This window comes from Polypterus senegalus, chromosome 16, assembly GCF_016835505.1.
Source record: "Polypterus senegalus isolate Bchr_013 chromosome 16, ASM1683550v1, whole genome shotgun sequence".
Taxonomy (NCBI): domain Eukaryota; kingdom Metazoa; phylum Chordata; class Cladistia; order Polypteriformes; family Polypteridae; genus Polypterus; species Polypterus senegalus.
Window position 1 is genome coordinate 22,851,993 of NC_053169.1, and position 22,465 is coordinate 22,874,457.

At 40.2% G+C, this 22,465-nt stretch overlaps 1 protein-coding gene across 1 annotated transcript in view; it reads left to right on the plus strand.

Annotated features, from left to right (window-relative positions):
• The first annotated feature begins 4,271 nt into the window (after positions 1 to 4,271).
• mertka (c-mer proto-oncogene tyrosine kinase a) overlaps positions 4,272 to 22,465 on the plus strand; it is a 122,813-nt gene continuing 104,619 nt past the window's right edge. Inside the window, exon 1 of the mRNA XM_039738534.1 lies at positions 4,272 to 4,526. Within this exon, the coding sequence (XP_039594468.1) occupies positions 4,448 to 4,526 (79 nt within the window). The 5' untranslated portion in view covers positions 4,272 to 4,447. The remainder of the gene's footprint in view (positions 4,527 to 22,465) is intronic.

Consider the following 22,465-nt stretch of genomic DNA (forward strand, 5'->3'; position numbering starts at 1 on the left):
GATTTCCCGGAGTCCTTTATAGTCCTTGACCCGGAAGTGTTTGTCCCTCAGTCCATGTGACTTTCTATCACTTCCGGGTCAGGTAAAAACTTCCTTTTCTTCATCCCGAAGGCACGTCATTTCTTCTGTTCATGTGAGTGGGACGTACTTCCAGGGTGTAGGGAAAATAGTCCCTGGGCCTCCCTTCAGCGACTCCTGGCGGCCCCCATGGTATCCAGCAGGGCTGTGCATTAAAAGACCACTGTCCATAATTCCCTGCTGGCATTTGGGGCACCTCTACGCTGCAAGGAGGGCTCCATCTGGCGGCCTGGGGTACATGGCCAGCCATATCTTACACAGGATACTAACAGATCAATAACTTAGACTGTTATTTCCCTTTAAAAATGATGAACCAACTGGTATTTCATCAATCCGTTATCATCTGATCATTGCGATTTATGGAGCCGGTTGCACATCTAAAAGGTTCTTTCTGGAACCTTCATGTGGATGGGTCATTTATTAAACCAAAATGGTTTAACTGTGACGTCATTCTGAAGAGAACCACTCTGGCACCTTTATTTTTAAGAGTGCAACAACACTTTAATGACATTCAATAAACAGATTTGATCATTTATTTCCATGTAAAGGCTTAGATTTACATTACTGAGAAAAAGATAATTAAGAAGTAACTGACCTATCAATTTGGGGTCAATGTGACACTTATTATATGAAAAAGATCAGAAGTTACATAGGCCATCTCCTCAGGACCCATAGGAAAATTTGACTGCTCAATGGTTGATCTTTGATGGTCCAGTTGACTTTAAAGAGATTCTCATTTATGTTTCATTTTAGAATCAACTTTATCACTGAAATTCTTTAGGAGAAACAGCTTCATATAAAAAGGAGATATGAGATACAACTGAGGTAAAATTGAGAAACTGGCTTAAAAAGCATGTTAGGTTTTGTGAGGTCTTTTTCTAGTCCTGTTGTAATCTCTTTCCAGACTTCATCGTTTTTGTTTATTATTGGATTGATGACGATATCTAAGGTGACTTCAGCATTTGAGCTATGATCAGTTACATTTCTTTTTCCAATGGGAGCACAGGCAGCTGAAGTGACTTTCACAGTGGTGTCAGCGGTGGGATTTGAACCTAAATCCTCAGAGTTCGAAGTCCAAAGTCATAACCACTATACCACTCTGTGTTCCCGCTCTTCTAGAATGAAAATGATCTAAATGGAGCACAGTAATATAAGCTATAATATTAGTCAGAATCAAGGTTTACAGTTTTGTACTCAGAGTAAAGGGTTTTATTACTACAAACAACTGCCCATGTGTTTCATCATATACAGTGGTGTGAAAAACTATTTGCCCCCTTCCTGATTTCTTATTCTTTTGCATGTTTGTCACACAAAATGTTTCTGATCATCAAACACATTTAACCATTAGTCAAATATAACACAAGTAAACACAAAATGCAGTTTTTAAATGATGGTTTTTATTATTTAGGGAGAAAAAATCCAAACCTACATGGCTCTGTGTGAAAAGTAATTGCCCCTTGTTAAAAATAACCTAACTGTGGTGTATCACACCTGAGTTCAATTTCCGTAGCCACCCCCAGGCCTGATTACTGCCACACCTGTTTCAATCAAGAAATCACTTCAATAGGAGCTGCCTGACACAGAGAAGTAGACCAAAAGCACCTCAAAAGCTAGACATCATGCCAAGATCCAAAGAAATTCAGGAACAAATGAGAACAGAAGTAATTGAGATCTACCAGTCTGGTAAAGGTTATAAAGCCATTTCTAAAGCTTTGGGACTCCAGCGAACCACAGTGAGAGCCATTATCCACAAATGGCAAAAACATGGAACAGTGGTGAACCTTCCCAGGAGTGGCCGGCCGACCAAAATTACCCCAAGAGCGCAGAGACGACTCATCCGAGAGGTCACAAAAGACCCCAGGACAACGTCTAAAGAACTGCAGGCCTCACTTGCCTCAATTAAGGTCAGTGTTCACGACTCCACCATAAGAAAGAGACTGGGCAAAAACGGCCTGCATGGCAGATTTCCAAGACGCAAACCACTGTTAAGCAAAAAGAACATTAGGGCTCGTCTCAATTTTGCTAAGAAACATCTCAATGATTGCCAAAACTTTTGGGAAAATACCTTGTGGACTGATGAGACAAAAGTTGAACTTTTTGGACAGCATTTCAGAAAAAGAACATCATACCAACAGTAAAATATGGTGGTGGTAGTGTGATGGTCTGGGGTTGTTTTGCTGCTTCAGGACCTGGAAGGCTTGCTGTGATAGATGGAACCATGAATTCTACTGTCTACCAAAAATCCTGAAGGAGAATGTCCGGCCATCTGTTCATCAACTCAAGTTGAAGCGATCTTGGGTGCTGCAACAGGACAATGACCCAAAACACACCAGCAAATCCACCTCTGAATGGCTGAAGAAAAACAAAATGAAGACTTTGGAGTGGCCCAGTCAAAGTCCTGACCTGAATCCAATTGAGATGCTATGGCATGACCTTAAAAAGGCGGTTCATGCTAGAAAACCCTCAAATAAAGCTGAATTACAACAATTCTGCAAAGATGAGTGGGCCAAAATTCCTCCAGAGCGCTGTAAAAGACTCATTGCAAGTTATCGCAAACGCTTGATTGCAGTTATTGCTGCTAAGGGTGGCCCAACCAGTTATTAGGTTCAGGGGGCAATTACTTTTTCACACAGGGTCATGTAGGTTTGGATTTTTTTTCTCCCTAAATAATAAAAACCATCATTTAAAAACTGCATTTTGTGTTTACTTGTGTTATATTTGACTAATGGTTAAATGTGTTTGATGATCAGAAACATTTTGTGTGACAAACATGCAAAAGAATAACAAATCAGGAAGGGGGCAAATAGTTTTTCACACCACTGTACTACTGAACACACAATGCAAATGCTTTCAAACTGCAAGAAAAACGTCAAGACACTACTTGGAAAATCTGAGCCCACTGTGTGACTTTGCTGACATCTCTGCAGAAACTCAAGGGGAGACCCTTGTTAGAATAACAGGATATTATCTCTCAGAGGAAAAATCTGAGAAGAATGAGACAAAAGCAAATGTCTTCATTTAATTTCATCATTCTGATCTTATTGCTGTCTAGGAGACACCAAAAAGATATTAAGGATATCTATTTTTTGATTTTTCATTCACGAGAGGAGAAAATGAAACTCCAGTGGGCCGATGTGTTTGAGTGTATAAACAAAGAGTACTGGAAGATGTGAATAAAGACAAACAGTGAAATGTGACTTGCATGCAAAGAGTAAATAATAGGAATAAAAGAAACTGGAAAGGCTGACAGCAATAATCAGTGAATACATTAATAAAGAATAAGTGTAAAGAGTTGTCATTTTTCACTTTAGTAATAGGGGTACGAAGCTACACCAAAAAATGAAAACGTTTAAAGAATCCGTCCAGTTTAGGCAGTTGCACGAAAACTAATACGGAAATCTGATCAAGTAAACATAAAGCATCAAACAGTAACTTTCTAGACCCAGAATGGTTATAATAGGATTCGGGTGAAAAATTTGTCAGTTTGGAAGTGGAACTAGAAAAATGTCTATTTTTAGGAATGCAATGAAAACTAACAAGTGACGGTAGTATTCACAAATCTTTGACATCCCGTCCCACTGACCATGGATGGGCGACAGACCACCGTAAGAACAGAGCAGTCTCCTACACTTCTCTCTGGCACGCGCCACTGTGCGGGTCTAAAGAGCAATGGCCGGAGAGTTTGGAAGTTGCCATGTTTGCCCGTTAGTTGCAGTATTACAGTCTCCGTCTCCAGGAAAGGTTTGGCTTTGAGTTTGGTATGCCTACCTACCCATCTCGTAGTCTGCCCGGTGAAATTACATCTACAACGATTCAAACCTTTTAAAGCGCTGTCTTTATTGGTTGCGTTAAAACCTTCGTACCCCCTCGGGTGAAGTAAATTAACTATCCAAGATTAGCAGAATGTTTTCGAAAATCAGGTAACAAAACGCCTTCAGATTTAGAACTTCAGTTTTTTGTTTTAGTTGTTATAAAATGTGCCCATCTACGGGGAAGTGATTTTATTCTGTAGGCTATAGTTTCGTGTGATTGACGCGCTAGCGCAGGCGTAAAGGATAATACGGGGTCTGTTGGGGGGAAAAAAAGAATACTGCAAAAGAATCCGAAGTCTCGGAATGCCGCAACCTGATTGGTCCTATAACATAGTGTGACGTCATCGCCTACTCCGCTTTCTTGCAAGAAAAACACACACATACACACAAACAAAAAGCAACGAGAAGTAGTCGACAGACTGAAGGGCACCAGCTTTCCTTACGCAGGACGTTTTGCAGTCGTCATCTGGTATATGACAGTCGCATGGAGTAAATAAGTGAAGTGTGTGGAGCTGAAGGAGCAGCTTCTGCGGGACACAGCGCATTTCTCTTCAAGCATGGAGAACTCGAGGGGCGCCCGTTTTCACATCGCATCATTCGTGTTTCTGTGTAGCGCCCGAAGTTTTCTTTCATTAGGTGAGACTAAGGATTTGTTCATTTATTGTTGATTAACGGCATTGCTGTTGGGGGGGACACATTGACTGCTCGGTGCTATGAAAAGTGTTGCCAGACCTTATTAATAAGTCCTCGCTGATCAGAGATTAAGAAGTGGCACATCGAGTGTGAATCGTTTCACAGAAGGCGTAGCTTACGTTGAACTTTAAAAAATTAAGCATGGTTTGATGTTACTCTGCTCCACATTTCCTTGAATTTGAAAGCTGAAGATACAGTCTGCACATAAAGATGAAAGAAAAAGATGCGATGAAGTATACCATCAAACTGAGTCCGATTACTGACTAAACTTTATGCGTGGAGATTAAAAGTTTGGGCAGCGAGAGTGTGAAGTTTAATCGGATTTACTCTTACATTTGGAGGACTAACATTTTTAATGAAAACGTGTACTGAATGTGCACCCGTAATGTGCCTTGAGGTGGACTGATGTCCTGCTGATTGTTGCTGTTCAGTGCTGACCCAGCAGGCTCCATTTCTTGCGACCTCGTAATAGACGGGCGGGTTCAGAAATGGGTGCCTGCTGATCGGAGGCGTTTTAAACTCGACTCAGATAGTGCGACTTTACACAATATGTGTTAGCGGGAGAGCGTTGTACTCAACAATCCTACTTAAGAAGAAAAACTTTAGTACGTGTGGCACGCAGGTCGTTATTTAAAAACCAATATGTAAGAATTACAGCTTAGTCAAAATTTAATCGGCGACAGTGGGGGCAAGCGGAAATCTTGCGGTTTAAAGTCCAACACCTTGGCTGCTGCGCCTCACCGTCTGACATTATCTGTGGTTAAATACTTGTGGGGAAAAAAGTGCAGAATCATTCTGTTAAAATCGACGGGCCGTGGCACCGCGGTCAGATTTACTGCCTCATCGCTGCCCTGCGGTTCACCAGGTGTAAAGTGACGTAACAGAGACCGGGCGGTTCTTAACCAATTTGTACTGCGTCTTTGTTGAATTTGTACGTTATTTCCAGTGTTTGGGTGTGTTTAAGGCACTTTTATCAGTTTTTTTTCAGCGTCCTGGAGATGTAAGCCACATGGGTGGATGAACTGATTATTGGCATGGTCATTACGCTGCCAAAAGATGGCATCCCGGGACACTACGGTGGGAAAAGCTGATTGAGAATAAGGGCGGTGCATACGAATGACAATTTGAATGTGCTTTATCTGAAGGACGAATAGCTACAATTTCATTCAGATACATTTTGTTGTTTGTGTTTATTTAAAAACGTGACTGTTCATTCTTCATTTTGTTTTGTGTCCAACACTGTGAACTCAGCCATTTTAACAAAAAAAAAATATTTTAAAACAGTAAAAATACGCACTTTCTCAAATTCGACAAATCCAGTAGCCATTCACAGAAGCCATGGTGAACAAACCTGGAACAGGATATCACAGAGTATACTTCTTTAACCTCATATACAAGTGTCTGTGAAAGGAAAACATATAAACTCCATACAGTGAGTGTTGAATAAACATTAAGTAACGATCAGAGCGTTTTTAGGGTGTTTGCTGCCCTAGGCGAAGTTGTAAATGGTGCCTGCCACCCACATTGCTGTGAGAGGAATCATCACTGCCAGGCCTGTACAACTGAGACCAGGAGACAGGACTGGGCACAGCGAAGCATTTAGGACTTTAGATTCACAATTTGAGAATGTTCAGTTATATGTTTATCTATGTCTCAGAAAAATACGCCCTTAAGGGCAGCAGTAGCTCAGTCGGTAGAGCGGGTGGTCCAGCAATCGGAGGGTCGCAGGTTCGCTCCTGGCATGAGAATGCAGCTGTTGTGTCCTTGGGCAAGACACTTAACCTACCTTGCCTGCTGGTGGTGGTCATAAGGATTGGTGGCGCCAGTGTTCGGCAGCCTCACTTCTGTCAGTGTGCCCCAGGGCAGCTGTGGCTACATAGTAGCTTATCATCACCAGTGTATGAATGTATGGGTGAATGACTGTTGTGTTGTAAAGCGCCTAGGGGGGTTCTTGAACTCTAGTTAGGCGCTATATCAAATACAGGCCATTTACCATTTTTGAGGGCTGCCATTTCAGAAAATAATTAGGAATCGGACTGTATAAGTAAGGGCGGCACGGTGGCGCAGTGGTAGCGCTGCTGCCTCGCATAATCGCTTCCCGGGTCCTCCCTGCGTGGAGTTTGCATGTTCTCCCCGTGTCTGCGTGGGTTTCCTCCGGGCGCTCCGGTTTCCTCCCACAATGCCAATTGGCCGTGTGTGTGTCCTGCGGTGGGTTGGCACCCTGCCCAGGATTGGTACCTGCCCTGTGTTGGCTGGGATTGGCTCCGGCAGACCCCCGTGACCCTGTATTTGGATTCAGCGGGTTAGAAAATGGATGGACTGTATAAGTAGTCTTTGTTTATTGCTTTTAACGTTTCCCTAAAGAAAATTAAGACGTAAACACAAACTGTTGCTAAAACAGCTAAACGTGTGCCTTTTGATGATGGTGACACACAACAAAACATTACCGTAACACATGGATGGCATTTAAATTAACAAAATAAATTGAAAACTTAGCATAATGACTACACTCAGTGAAACTACAAACATAATGATTATCTTTAAACAGGATTCTTTGCCCACAACTCCTATTTACCGTTTGCTCGTGTAATGCAAACTATACCGATCCAAAAAAAACGCACAACTGTTTTAGCGAGCCCAGAGCGAATCTCACAAACGGTGGGGAGCAACAAAGGACAATATTTGCTAAGTTTTAACAAAAGTTTTAATGTATGTCTATTTGGGAGACGATCAGCTTTTAGCAATTCACTCAAGAGCTACGGTCCTGTTGCCGCTTTGATTGTTTAATATTATTTCGCCATGTCTGTCTCTTCTATGCTACAGTTTGAGGGTTATTACATCTGGCATCATCATCATCATTGTTGTTCGTGTTATTGTTGGACTCTGTAGGTCTTCAGACGTTAAGACCGAAGATTGCTAGTATGTGAAAGCAATATAAAGCAATATAATCGGACATTCGCTTTGAGTCCGAGTGTTAGTAGGTCTGTATTGTTTAAAAAAAATGATTGTGCTGTGCAGAGTGCAGACCGTGCAGGCTCTGCTGGGGCGCACAACATAAACATCTCTTTGTGTTCCGCTCCGCTCCGGACGAATTTTTCTAAACAAAATTAAGATGGGAATCGGTACACGGGGGCTGCAGTGATGCACACTCACCACTAGAGGGCCTACAGTTGCCTACATTTTTTAAGGTAACTCAACCTGTGCGCGTATTGTTCTACGCTCTTTAAAAATACCGGTTCTTTAACTGCATTTTATGGTTCTTTACCGGGTTGTGTTGTTCCTTTTAGAATCATTGCTTGATAAAGTACCATTTGATTCTGGAAAGGATTACAGTATTTGCATTTAAAGCTGGTTCTTTGGGCTTTGAAAAGGTTTAGAAACAAAACTCTTTAATGTATGGTAGGCAACCTAGCAGAGTACTGACAAATCAAGAAAATCGGAATATAGTCTGTGTTACTGTACACAGCAAGAGTCCTTTAAACAGCAGGAACACATTGGTATTTCGAAACTCAGTTATCATCTATTTATGGAGCCTGTTACTCATCGAAATAAAGAAAGGATCTTTGTGAAACTTTCATGTGGAAGGTTCATTTGGGAATTAAAAATGGCTCCCCAGTGGCATCACTCTAAAGTTGCACTCTGGCATTTTTATGTTTCAGAGTGTAGTCAACATTACAACTATTCTTACTTATAGCAAGCCAGTTAAACTAAGTTTGCCACTTAAACAACACTTCCCTTAATAGAATTAAACACAATTGAAATATGCCATCTTCCTAGTGGTTTGCCAGAGTTAAAATATTACAACACTTGGGTCTTCTCTTCAGACTTTCCACCCGCTCGCCTTGTCAAAATTGTGAGCCATTTTCTTAATTTGTAACGAGTTACTGCTGCTAATGGAACCAACCTCTTTTGGCTTACTTTTAATTGACTAATATTTTAAGATTCAAAACCCTGAATTGTTCCTCTTTTAAAGTAAACAACTGAAGATCTGACAAATATTGACCTGTTTTGGTCCACAAAACATTTTGGCAGTGATGTCAGAAAAGAGAAACAATATGGGATATTGACTCTTGAAGAAGAAGTCATTTACAATTAAGGCAAAATTTGACTTTTATATTCGGAGTATCTGGTCACTAATAAAGAAAGTGTGTTAAATGAAAACCTGCAACCACTGCGAGCCCACCAAGATCTGAGCTGGATACCCCTGAGCTAAGATAACAAGAAAAACTGGATGTGAGTCAAATGTCGATCTTTAGAAGTACAATCAGCCTCAATTTTAATCTCAACCTCAACCTTAGTAATTGATTTTTAGTTTACCCCAAGCATTTGTGATATGATTTGGAAAAACACAACGTAAAATATTACAGCAAATAGCACAGCCCACAACAAGTGAAAACAATTTAGTTATTAACTTTCTGTAAGATTTTTTTCACTTGAGATTTACCAGAGTGAAGTGGTGAAATTAAAGTAGTTAAGAAAACGGTAGATTAGGGAAAATGACAGACAAGACAAACTTATATAAAGGCGAGTCACCTGTAAGAATTCAGAATGGAATCGTTGAGTCTGCTTGAAAAGAGCATGTGAGACACGGAAAAGTGACAATTTGGATACGCTTGTGTTTAACAGGTCACCCTACACCCCGTAGTAATCATGGCTTACATCAATATGCTCTCGTAATGTTCAGATCTGATAGATCCATTATAAGTTGTTTACATTTACTACTTTATATTCAGAAGATGTGCGTAACTTGTGTGAAGTACAGCATGCCATGTATCAATTCTAACACTCTTATTGCCAGAATAATTGTCCATCTGTTTTCAGTTGGGGATGCAAGAAGAGAGATTAATGCCATTTGCTTGTTTATTATGACTTATAAAGTGCTTTACCATTACAGAATAACATTTTAGAAACATGTACACTTAATTCTTCAGACAGTGAGCTGAGGCACTTTTAATGCTTTCTTTTTGCTTGAAATTTGGTGTAAAAAATATGAAATATTCATGATGGGACTGTGCATAATTCCCTACAAGTTTACAAGCTTGACTGGAGTTTTTGTTTCTATCTATCTATCTATCTATCTATCTATCTATCTATCTATCTATCTATCTATCTATCTATTATATAGTGTCTTTCTATCTATCTATCTATCTATCTATCTATCTATCTATCTATCTATCTATCTATCTATCTATCTATCTATCTATCTATCTATCTATCTATCTATCTATCTATTATATAGTGCCTTTCATATCTATCTATCTATCTATCTATCTATCTATCTATCTATCTATCTATCTATCTATCTATCTATCTATCTAGTCTATCTATATATAGTGCCTATCTATCTATCTATCTATCTATCTATCTATCTATCTATCTATCTATCTATCATCTATCTATTATATATCATATCTATCTATCTATCTATCTATCTATCTATCTATCTATCTATCTATCTATTATATAGTGCCTTTCAGACACAATAAAGCCCAATCACACTTTAAGTTCAAATTGATTTATTGAGCCCCAACACTTTTTCCATAAGAATATCATCAAAATAAAGCACCAAGCACAATTCCTCCTTCCTCCTCCAAGAGTGTAGCCCACCACCCCTCTGACTCTGACTCAACTACATAAGTCAGTGGACTCCTTTTTATGCCAGTCCCAGGAATGCTTATGGTGCCACTCCATGTCTTCCAGGGAGCACTTCTGGGCCATAAGGAAAGTAGGGAGGTCCTCCCCTGACCCTGACAGCTCCTTCTCTCAATCCCCAGGGGTCCCAACAGGGCTGTACTTCCTGACTCCGTCTCCCAAGCACCCCTGTGGGTGTCCCGACTGGGTTCCCATTCAAGGACCACTGCCACCTGGGATGGAGCCACTTCCGTCTCTCGGCTTCTGCTGGATCCTCCATTAAGTTACACAGGCCGGGTAGAAAGTTATTTATTTGACCCACCTGCCAGTCCGACTCTGTCGGAATGCTGGCCTCCTGTCCGGGTGTTGGCTTCTTCCCCATCTCATCTGGGATGCCCATTCTCCTTCTACACTATGCAAGTGTCAAATGTATGGAGAATAGAACATATTTCTGTCTATAAATGATTTTATTTCCAGTATAGTTACTTACTGAGTGCTGTTCCTAGTTGCTTTGTGTAGCGCAGCACAGCCAGTTATCATTTCAGTGCTTATGGCTGAAATCAGTCTGAAGACACGTGCACTGATCAGCATACGTGGACCAGGGAGTAGATGGACTCATTTGTTTTCATGGTGAAATGATGTCATTTTTTGCATGTTGGTATTTTTCCACCAGTGCGGAAATAGCAGTCATACCAGGTCCAGGAAGGAAATCAGACTCTCATTTCCTAACATTTAGGTACAGCCCCACCTATAACTCCTTGATTTTCAAAGGCAGAAGGCGGGTGTGACTAAGATTTCCGTAAAATCCAGAATGTTTCGACATTGACAGAGAATAGGAAGTCATTCTTGTATCTTATGCAGCTTACATATTTTGCTTACTTACCGATTTGAGCCGCTTGGATTTTCTGTGCATGACTGGACATTTTTCTAAAGAAGTTTTGTTTCATTCTGAAATCGGGTTATGCACCGTGCCAGCTTATTGACGTTCTGCTTCACAGTAAAATGTTTCCTTTGGTAACTAAGCAAGCAAAAGAAAAGTAAATGAACCTGTTCCTTTATAATATAGTAATTTAAGTCAAAATTGCACAATTGAAAAAAATATTTTTTAATAATGCCTTTCTATTGTAATGCAATCACCATTCCTGGGCACATTAGAAGTATGGATAAATACTGAACTGTTGACGGTCTTGTATAATTTGGGCGCAGGTAGGTTACAGCACTTGCTCAAGATCAAAGGCAGGACTTCAACACAGAACTATAAGGTTTATACTCCATCACTTTATTCACTATGTGATGCTCCTTTGGCACAGTGGCCAGCACTGCTCTGGCGAGTAAATTGGGTTTGCATCCTGGCCCGGTCACTGTCTGTGTGGACTGTGGATGTTCTCTTCATTTCAAAATGTCACTTTTTTTCCTTCACATTTTTTGTCACATGTTAAAGATATTCCTGTTTGCAGATTTGTGTTTCTGCATTGGCTCCATGTGAGTGTATATGTGAATGTAGCCAGCAATTTGTGTAGTTAGTTTAATTGGAGATTCTAAACTGGTCCCATTTTGGTGAAAGTGGAAGTGTATGTGGGTATGCCCTCTCATAGACTGGCGTCCCCTCCAGAGATCGTTCCTGTATTACACCTGAAACCACTGAGCCATAACACCTGCACTTCAGAAGAGGTCATCCACCTGTAGCTAAGCATATTCAGGCCCAGCCAGTACTTGGATGGGAGACCACCTAGAAAAAGCTTTAGTTGCTGCTGGAAATGGTGTTGGTGAGGCCAGCAGGGGCTGCATACCCAGTGGTCTGAATGTTGATCCCAATGTCCCAGGGCACTGTGCTGTAAAAATGGCGCAGTCCTTCAGATGAGACATAAAACCAAGGTGTTGACTCTCAGTAGTCATTAAAGATCCCTGGACATTCTTTGTAAAGAGCAGAGTGTATTCCGATGTCCTCTCTAAATTACCCTCCATGGCCCACTCATTCTGGTCTCAATTTATCCGTCTCTTTGACCGCTTCACCACTGAACAGCTCATGTGTGGTGAGTGTATTGGCGCAAAATGGCTAGCATCGTGTCATCCAAATGGTTGCTACACTTTACTGGTGGCTCCCCACTCACTATGAAAAATGCATTGAGTAGGGAAAAAAAGCTCTATATAAATGTAAAGAATTATTATTATTATTATATACACTTTATTGAGTTGTAGATTTAATTTTAAATGGATAAATTTACCTTTGCCCCCATTAGACTACACTCAATAACCCATAATGACAAAGTGAATACCTGCTTTCAAAAGGGTTTGCATTTTTTTTTTTTAAATCAAAAAGTGAAATCTCTCATTCATTTAAGTATTCAGACCTTTTGCTGTTGCATTCCAATTTGTGCTCAGGTGCATCCTGCCTGCTTTAATTCCCCTTGAGATGTTTCTAGGACTTGATTGGAGTCTACCTGCGGCAAACCGAATCGACCGGACATCATTTAGAAAGAGGCACACGTGTACCTGTGTGTAGAAGGTCCCACAACTCACAATGCATGGCAGGACAGAAACCAAGCCATAAAGTTCATGGAGCTCCCTGTAGACTACCATGAGCAAACTGTGGTGAGGGAAAGATCAGACCAAGGGGATGACACCATCAGTAAAGCTCTGAGTGTTCCCAGGGGCACAGTGGCCTCAATAATTGTGAAGTGTTCCTGGAGTTGGCCTATCTATCTATCTATCTATCTATCTATCTATCTATCTATCTATCTATCTATCTATCTATCTATCTATCATATAGTGCCGTTCATATCTATCTATCTGCGGTGGGTTGGCGCCCTGCCCAGGGTTTGTTTCCTGCCTTGGCGCCCTGTGTTGCCTGGGATTGCCTCCAGCAGACCCCTGTGACCCTGTAGTTCGGATATAGCGGGTTGGATAATGGATGGATATCTATCTATCTATCTATCTATCTATCTATCTATCTATCTATCTATCTATCTATCTATCTATCTATCTATCTATCTATCTATCTATCTATCTATCTATCTATCATATAGTGTCCTATCTATCTATCTATCTATCTATCTATCTATCTATCTATCTATCTATCTATCTATCTATCTATCTATTATATAGTGCTTTTCATATCTATCTATCTATCTATCTATCTATCTATCTATCTATCTATCTATCTATCTATCTATCTATCTATCTATCTATCTAGGTTCACCGACAAAAGCGCGATAAACACATGCGCCCCGACAAAACCGCGACCGACAAATGAGCGCCGACAAAACCGCTAACTTATTTTCAAGAAATGCACGCCGACAAAATCGCCACGACAAAATCGCGAGAGAGGCCAAGTGAGTGGGACACCCTTGCTGCAATCCGTCCTACATATGCAGGGCATGATCTTAAGGACTATCTGCATGCCGTGCTGATGGCATGCCACGTCTCATAGAATTGACTTCTAAAATAAACATTATTATATATGCTTTAAACTAGTAATTCATATTTAATGAAACTTTCGCGATTTTGTTGGCATGATTTTGACAGCTCGTTTTAATCGGCACTATTTTGTTGGCACGCATATGTCTATCATGCAAATGATGGGTCACAATCTATCTATCTATCTATCTATCTATCTATCTATCTATCTATCTATCTATCTATCTATCTATCTATCTATGTAATCAAATTGTATAATGTTTGAAAAGGGCCACAATGAAACAAGTCCATGAAAATTAAATCAGAGAAGTTGTATCATCTTGCGATGGCTGAAGTGTCTGGGTTGAAATCTCTGTCTTTGTAGAGTCTTCATCTTCTAATTTCTGCATGGCTTTCTCCCCAAGTACTGTCGTTTTCCACCTACGTCTCAAAGATGTGCAGGTTTATTTGATTATCAGTTGTATATTGACCCTGAGTGAATATTGGTATAAGATGGCAATGCGATGTTCTGCGCCCAGTCCAGGGTTTGTTCATGCTTTGTGTCCCCATGACCCTTAATTGAATTAGGTGGGATTTACAATATTTTCTACCATCTATCGCCAGTTAAATAGAAGTTTAGGTCATACTAACAGTCTTAGTCCTTCAGGGCCATTGACAGTCTCAACAGGATGTTTTCAAGCCCTTTTTCCTGAACAGGAGAAGCCGTTGAGTTTTTCAAAGAAACATTAATTAACAGACTTGCATGAGGAAGCAGACCGCAGCGTTCTCCAAGCGATGCTTGCTTTCACAGAGTGTTGGACATATGGCTGGGCAGATCCTCTGGCTGCCTTGTTTCGCAGCACTAGAGTTTTGTGTCTTGCAGGGACAACCTTAAATTCTCAATGGAGAAAGGTGATGATTAGCTAGCTATTTGATTCTAGCTCAAAAAAGGTGTAAGTTTTTGAGGGTTAAAAACCCCAGGGTAGTGTGAATGATAAGCGAAAATGGAGACTAATTTTTAATGAAAACATAGCAGTGTGGATGTAGTCCTAGATTTGGTTTTTGGCAGACTGATAGTACGAGCTGAAAGACAGTTGTAGTAGCGTAGTCCTAAGATGACTTTCATCTAAATCTAGAACTGGACTTAGAATCAGGCCTAGGTTTTAGATGGACTTGTGGATCTTAATTAAGATCTTTTTTTAAGCCCAGGTATTTCCTACAATCATTGCTTAAATGCCATAATTACTAATAGTCAAAAGATTCAGGCCTAATTTCTGGTGTCATAACGTGATGACATTACAGTTTTTAACACATTTTACTGAAAACATTTGAGAGCTTTGAAGACTTAATTTATTTATTGTCATGTACAGAACTGGCATTTTTTAATTGTGTTTTTTGATATTTTGCATTGTAAAAGAACACACACAACAAAGTGAAAGGTTTGGGGATCCACCCCATATACTTGGAAAAAGGTTGGTTAGGTTGGTCTTAATAGACATGAGCTCAAAACAGAACTGAAGGAAAAAGAAAATGGCTGCCATATATAATTGGTAGATGGGAAGTGATGTAATGGGAGAATGACATTCTGGGAACCGGAAATGACATCAGAAGGAGACATTGACTGTCTTCTGAGGACCGGAAGAGGCTTTAGAATGAGGATTCGTCAGCTGGTCTGCAGGGGAAAAAGGATAAAGAGTTAGAGGGCAGCACCAACCCCTGGTCTGGAGGGGACATACACGTATTTGAGCCCATCAACTGTCTGCCAAGCGCACGTGTGTGACAGCGTGTAAATTTCACTTTAAACATATGGCTTTATCTGACGTGACAAGTTCAAAAGTCACCATCATCCTTTATGTAAATCTTAATACTGCAGACTCTTAAATCTTGAACAAGGTTGGAAGTTGGGAGGCCAAGATATGTAATATGGGAGTGGGTGACATACCAGATGATCTAGAATGCCAAATGAAATTCTTCTTCCAGTATGGATTTCTTAAAAAACATTTTATTTGTATGTTAAAAATTAGTGGAAAACCTGTAAAAACAATTAAACATACAACACAAAATGTCCAAATCTGTATATGCAAAAGGAAACAGGCATTGTGATTATGTGTCAGTGTTAAGTTTTTAAAGGTTTTATCTTTGTGTATGACCTTCTGTGTTAAATGTGTTCAGCACACAGGCTTATGCTGCGTTCTTTTGCTATTGGACAAATGGGAAACGCAAGGTTCCTAGTCAGAAATTCCAGGTGAACACTCTATGAACACAGTGGTACAAGTCAGACAATATGTAGAAAATAAAGCTACCCAAATTCTCCCAGTTGTCACATAATGCTGATCGTATAAAATAAATGTAATCTGATCAGCCAGAAACACAATTTTTATGATCTAATTGCTTTCATGAGAGGTGTGAAAGGCGCTATATAGCGCCCGACCCGGCACAGACCACGCAGAGGCAACGTGTACAACAACACACAGGTTTTATTTTCTTCAGCCGTGGGCACACGCCTTCCCCGTGTCCCACAGGCCCAACACAGTCCCAAACACAGTCCCAAAGCACAAACTCACAATTCTCCACCACTCCTCCCAGGCAAGCTTCGTCTCCTTCTTCCTCCCAACTCTGGCTCTCCGAGTGGTGGTGGCTGGGCCCTTTTATAGCCCACCCAGAAGCATTCCAGGTGATTAACCACCTGGTCCCGATTGCACCTCCGGGTGGGGCTGAAAGCTCGTCCAGCCGGGCTGTGGGAAGCAGGCAGCTCCCCCTAGCGGCCATGCTGGGCCCCAACCAAGCTGTGGAGGACTCCATCTCCCATGGAGCCCTGCGGGCGGTTGGGGAATCATCGTCGTCCAGGGAGGCTGCCACCAAGCGCCCCGGGGAGGTATTGGACTGCCCATGGCGACTCCCCCGGAACAGAAGCAGCAGGGGCGTCCCTGCCGGGCATGGGACCCGGCTGTCCGTCACAGAGGCAATAACACATTTAATATGTTTAGTTTTCTCTTAATTTCCACTAAAAAAGTGGCCGGCTGCTTTTTTGCAGACCAACTTTAAAAATCATCAGAAACTTAGTATTTCTCTGAACAGTCTGACCAGAAATTCACTTGAATGCACTGATGCAAGATGGTGAAATGTCACAAGTTGGAGCTCCAAAAACTCCGAACAGCACATGAACTCACATTTACCATTTTAAGTGTGTTACCAAGAACACTGTGCAATTCAGCCTAATTAGTGAGTCAATGCAATCAGGAGAAAGTGGGACAAGAAAAAGCTGCGTCTTGTGCCGTGTTGGCTTGGCAGCGGCTGAGAGGGCAAACTAGAATTGAAACCTGTACTTTTATTGATTCAAAAGAGGTAAATTTCTGTTATTCAATCAATTTGAGCTGCAGAGTATTAACAAGTATTTTGGCTGAGAAGAGGCACAAATCATTATGCACAATTAATCAGCAGTAAATGTGTTATGTGTTAAAGTCTCATTTCATAAAGTATATACAAATAGATTTTATCAGGATTTAACTGAACCCATCAGAATTTTTAAATATACCGTGATATTGAGTTGTGCAATCCTAATGTAATGTGAAAAAATGTGTATGGAATTTGAACTGAAAGGAGCAACTGGCACATGAAGCCTTTTACAAATGATAAAGCCACATGGTCACAAAAATGTATGGGGAGAATTGTGTTCCTGAGATAGTGGAAAAAGTGAAAACTAAGAAACCATTGCTCAGCATTTATGATGGAAATAATGCTACGGTAAAAAAAAAAAAAAAAAGTCTGAGGCTTAAAATATCACAAAGAAATGACTTCAAAGAGTAGCTTGACTACAAGATGGGAACAGTCAAAAAAGCTGTCAATAGCACTGCAGTTTTAAAAATATATGGAGAGAGAGAAGACAAATGGAAGATGAGTGTTTTTCTGAGAATTTTGGTCAAAAGGAAAGCAAGATGCAGGTGACCAGCAAAAATATCGAAAAATGAGCTTGTAAGAGCCATTTGTTAGTAAGGTTATGTTAAATTCGTAGAAGTATTTTCTTAGTTATGTTAAAATGTTTGCCTATATATTGGTGCATAGTCAATAGAAGGTTCTATTATAATAAATTGTAAATGGAATGTTCTAATAATTTCTCGTCATTCTGACTACAGAATAGTTCAGTCTATGATCTGCCGTAGATACGTACAGAATGAACTAAGTGAAGCCTTTTGTAATGAGACAAAATAAGGAAAAAGATTTGTGGATCAACCCTGTATACTTGAAACATTTCAAAAAGGGAATAACAGCAATCAAAGTAGTCTCCATAGACTGAGTCCCACACAAGACCGAGAAAAGAGAAAGGTTTTATAGAAGAAAGGCAGGAATAGGTGGGTCGGATGGGCGGCACCCGGAATTGACATCAGGCATGGGGTTGGAAGTGGGGCCTTTAGATGTACCGGAGGTGGTGTTAGGTTGATTTCTTTTCTGACGATCTTTGGAAGAAGGAGGAAAGGCATTAGTGTGCATGGCAACCCTTGATCTGGTGTAACACTTTTATTCAAGCCCATTGACTGCCTCTGATGCGCACGTGTGTGACACTATGTAAGTTTGCCATATAAAAGTAACAACCTTTAACTAAATAAAGTAAGTGAAGTTTAACAGGAGAAAGCTAAGATTGTAATGAAACAGAGAAAAAGCCTTCTTTTCCATTTTTGCCTTTTATTCTACTTGTGTAACAACTTAAATCTGAATTTTTGTGATTTTTTCCTTTTTGCTTTGCACCTTCCCTCACCGTAACCTATCGTCTGTAGTGGAGGAGCAAAAACTTTAGATTTGTCAAAAATTTCGATCTCTGTTTTTTAATGGATCTCGACATTTTAGGCTCCCCTGAAACTGAAAAAATCGATTGTCTTGATGATGGGTGTATGTCATAGTTTCGTGATGACGGTGTAGAGCTAAAACGGCTGAAAAATACCAAACTCGAAAATTAAGCCTTTTATGAGATGACGATGCACTGATTAGTTTTTGTGCAAAAGAAAGAGGCACTCTTGAGGAGCCCTCAAATACCGCCATTCTGCAATTAATTATGAATTCTTCTTGTCAATTGCTATTTTAATGACCTATTTTATGATCAGGAAGATCAGCATCAGAGTGGTAAGTAATTATTGAAATGTTATAGAAAAGTCAAGCAAAATGACATCTTTTATTGGCTAACTTTAAAGATTACAATATGCAAGCTTTGGAGGAAACCATGGGGCCTGAGTTGCTTCGATAACTTGCATATTGTAATCTTTCTAGTTAGCCAATAAAAGGTGTCATTTGCTTGACTTATCGTTACATCCTTAATGGCTAACATGTTACAACACCCTAGTACTACTGAAATGTTATAGAATAGTTTGGGTAACTTGGTTCCTGTGGTGCAAAGTGTACTGACACTCACGTCTGAATTGTTAAATTTTCACTAAACCTTTTTAAAACAAACTTTATTGGAGTGAGAAATGAATTTCGTTACGAGTTTGACTCATGGTGGATCCTACCTTGCCAATTCAGTAGCTGCTTAACTTTGGAAACCTAGAAAAGACGCACCTACAGAGTTTATTAAACATACTTTGAATTAATAAATACACGTGATACTGCTTAGTTTTGCATATTTCTGAACAAATAATGACATACTGCACCTTCGTAATAATTCAGTGATCAGTATGAAACATTTGTCACGTTATTGAATGTGCCTCAAGAAGGTTTTTCTTGCATTTGATGTTCCTGAGGTTGCTCACGTTTCTCCAGCTAATTTAATGCGTCTCCATGTTATGCCATGCATTCATGATTATGAATTTGACCTGTTTCTTAGGGCAGCACCTCAAAATCCCCAGAAGTCAATGTAAATGAGCCGACACCATTCCCAGTAAATGATTCTGTCCTTGCATGGTGCAGTTTATTTGGCAGTGTGGCCGGCTACACTCCAGCACTTAACAGAGCAGCTTACTGACTGAGTGCTCATCACTTCATGCAGTCCGAGCCCAGCTAGTAATGGCACTTCTGTGCACAGAGCATTTTACAGGCTTGCTTGCCTGTTTGTGTTGGGTAGACTACACTATAAAGCAGCAGTAAAGTTTAATGAAGTGTATTCATTTAGCCTTTCTCCTTTATTTGATTTGGTCGTAGCAGAGCCCACACCAGTAGAATTAGATCCAAGCATTTCAACTTTACATTTTCTAGTTTTTAGACGCATGCTTATCACCACTGCCCGAACATTTTATTTTTTTTCCCTTTAATTTCTTTGCTTCTACTATTTTCTTTCTGTAGACACAAAATGTTAGGCTACATTTATACTGCCAGATCAGATTACTTTGGTATAGCTGACATAGCAGAATATTTTCCCCTGCTGTGTTTCCCAGAAAGTTTGCAGCCCAATCTTTTTGTTATTGCTAGTAGTTTATTATAGAGATACAGTACATGAACATATTCAAATGATACTATGACCTACACTCCTCATTTTGCTAAGTAGCTTCTGTCTTGTTTCTACTTAGTAGGTTAGTCTCAATCGGTCTCTCTCATACTCCTCTAGCCTGGTTCAAGTCATACTTGTCTGATCATACTCAGTTTATTCGATTTGAAATCATTCACTTCTCAGTCCTTTCCTCTGGTCACTGGATCTGTCCTGGGGCCCCTTCTTTTCATTATCTACCTTCTCCTGCTTGGATATATTTTTCGTAAATATAATATTCAGTTTCACTGTTATGCTGATGACACCCAGCTTTATCTGTCCACCAAACCTGATTCTGCTCTCCCCCCATCCTCCCTCACTCTCTGTTTAGTTGAACTAAATACATGGTTCTCTTTTAACTTTCTGAAACTCAACAGCAATAAATCAGAGCTTCTCCTGGTAGGCTCTAAATCAACATTATCCAGAACTAATAGTTTTTCTATTGCTATCAATAACTTGCCGGTCTCTGTTTCCCCATGTGTGAAAAGTTTGGGTGTCATCCTTGACAGTACTCTGTCTTTTAATTCACACATCAATAATGTCACTCGGTCTGCTTATTTTCAGTTGCGTAACATCAATCGTCTCCGTTCCTTTCTTACTCCACAGGCCACTGCCATTCTTGTTCACAGCCTTGTTACTTCTCGGCTTGATTATTGTAATTCACTTCTTTTTGGTCTTTCTCAAAAATCAATTCATAAGCTTCAACGTGTTCAGAACTCTGCTGCCCGTATTATCACCAGGACCCCTTCTATTCACCACATCACCCCTGTTCTCCAGCAGCTCCATTGGCTTCCGGTCAAATATCGCATTAATTTTAAAATACTTCTGTATACATTTAAGGCTATTCATCATCTCTCTCCTCCATATCTCTCTGATTTGGTACAGATCATCATCCCATCTCGGTGTCTCAGATCCTCTTCTTCTCTTTCTCTCTCTGTCCCTGTCCCCCGTCTTGCCACTATGGGGAACAGGGCTTTCAGTTGCTCTGCTCCTCGACTTTGGAATTCCCTACCTCCTGAAATAAGAAACATCACCTCTTTCTCTCTTTTTAAGTCTAGACTAAAAACTCACCTATTCAAAATAGCTTATCCCACATAACTTTCTCCATTTTCCTATCTTGGAACTGTTTTATGTTTTATGATCTTGTAAATTACCTGCTCTTTTGCCTGCTTTTTATTTTCTTACTTTTATTATTATTTTTTACTGTGTACAGTGTCCTTGAGTGTTTTGAAAGGCGCTTTTAAATAAAATGTATTATTATTATTATTATTATTGTTTCACCAGCGGGTAAAAGGATTCTTATATGACCCCATCTTGAAGCAACACTTGAATGACAGCTGTGTTGGAACAGCTTGGGCAAAGTGTGATAGTGAACTCTACTTGGTTCTCCTCCAGATCTGCAATTTATTAACGGCACTTTTGCTGTATACATGTTTTAACCATATGTGAATAACTTTCACTGATCCTGTCACTATCACAAGAAATTCAAAAATAAAATGGCCATCACTTCATGACACCATGTTGAGGGCCAACTGCATGTCTCCTAAGAAATGTATTGTTCTGCAGCAGTGCTGGTAGCAAGAAGGACGTTTCATTTTACCAACCAGAACATACATTGCAGACATTTCTAGTTAATTTTGACTGAACTATAAAAGCATTACAAACCTTTCTGACAGCCTTTTAAGTGATTCTTGAATCAAAGTTATCATGGAATAAATTCAAGGGTAAGTCCAGTCCTCGAATGCCAGCCCTACCTGACCTTGCCCTTAAAGAGACTGTCTGCAATCGGTTTCCCGTGCTAGTGGCCATTTACTGCTCCCTGTTGACCAGGAGGTCTTGTGACTCTTTACCAGTTCTTCTTGGTATCATGCTCTCTGTTAGTTTTACCTTGGTATTCAGCACACATTTAGGGTCATACAGACACCTAGTGGACATGGTCTCCTAACACCATAGACTTACTATACCAGTTTAGGGAATACACCAACTTTCAGGGTGCTGCTACACAACTTTTCTTGCACAGCAGTCTTCTTACAGAGTTTATGAAAGTTATTGAAACTGAAGCAGGCTTTTGTGATGGGTGTCGCACTATGTAGAAACCAGTCCTTGGCCGTTGCAGCATTTCATCTATCATAGAAGCATGGATTAATGCTGATCACTAACAAGGTCATCAGAGACTATGTGCCTATCTACATCCAAGCCAATAAGGACAAGATCTGTAGAAGTATTGCCAAGCCATCAATACTAAATGGTTATGCATGAAATTCTCATCTCCCTTTGATTGTCACATTTTGACCTTTAGAAGTTTATGGGCTCAGATAGCTTGGATTTTCGTCTGTTGTAAATGCTGGAGCAGTGTAAACAGAAATGAAAAATAACCATTTGGTAATTGTGATTTGTGAGCCTAACA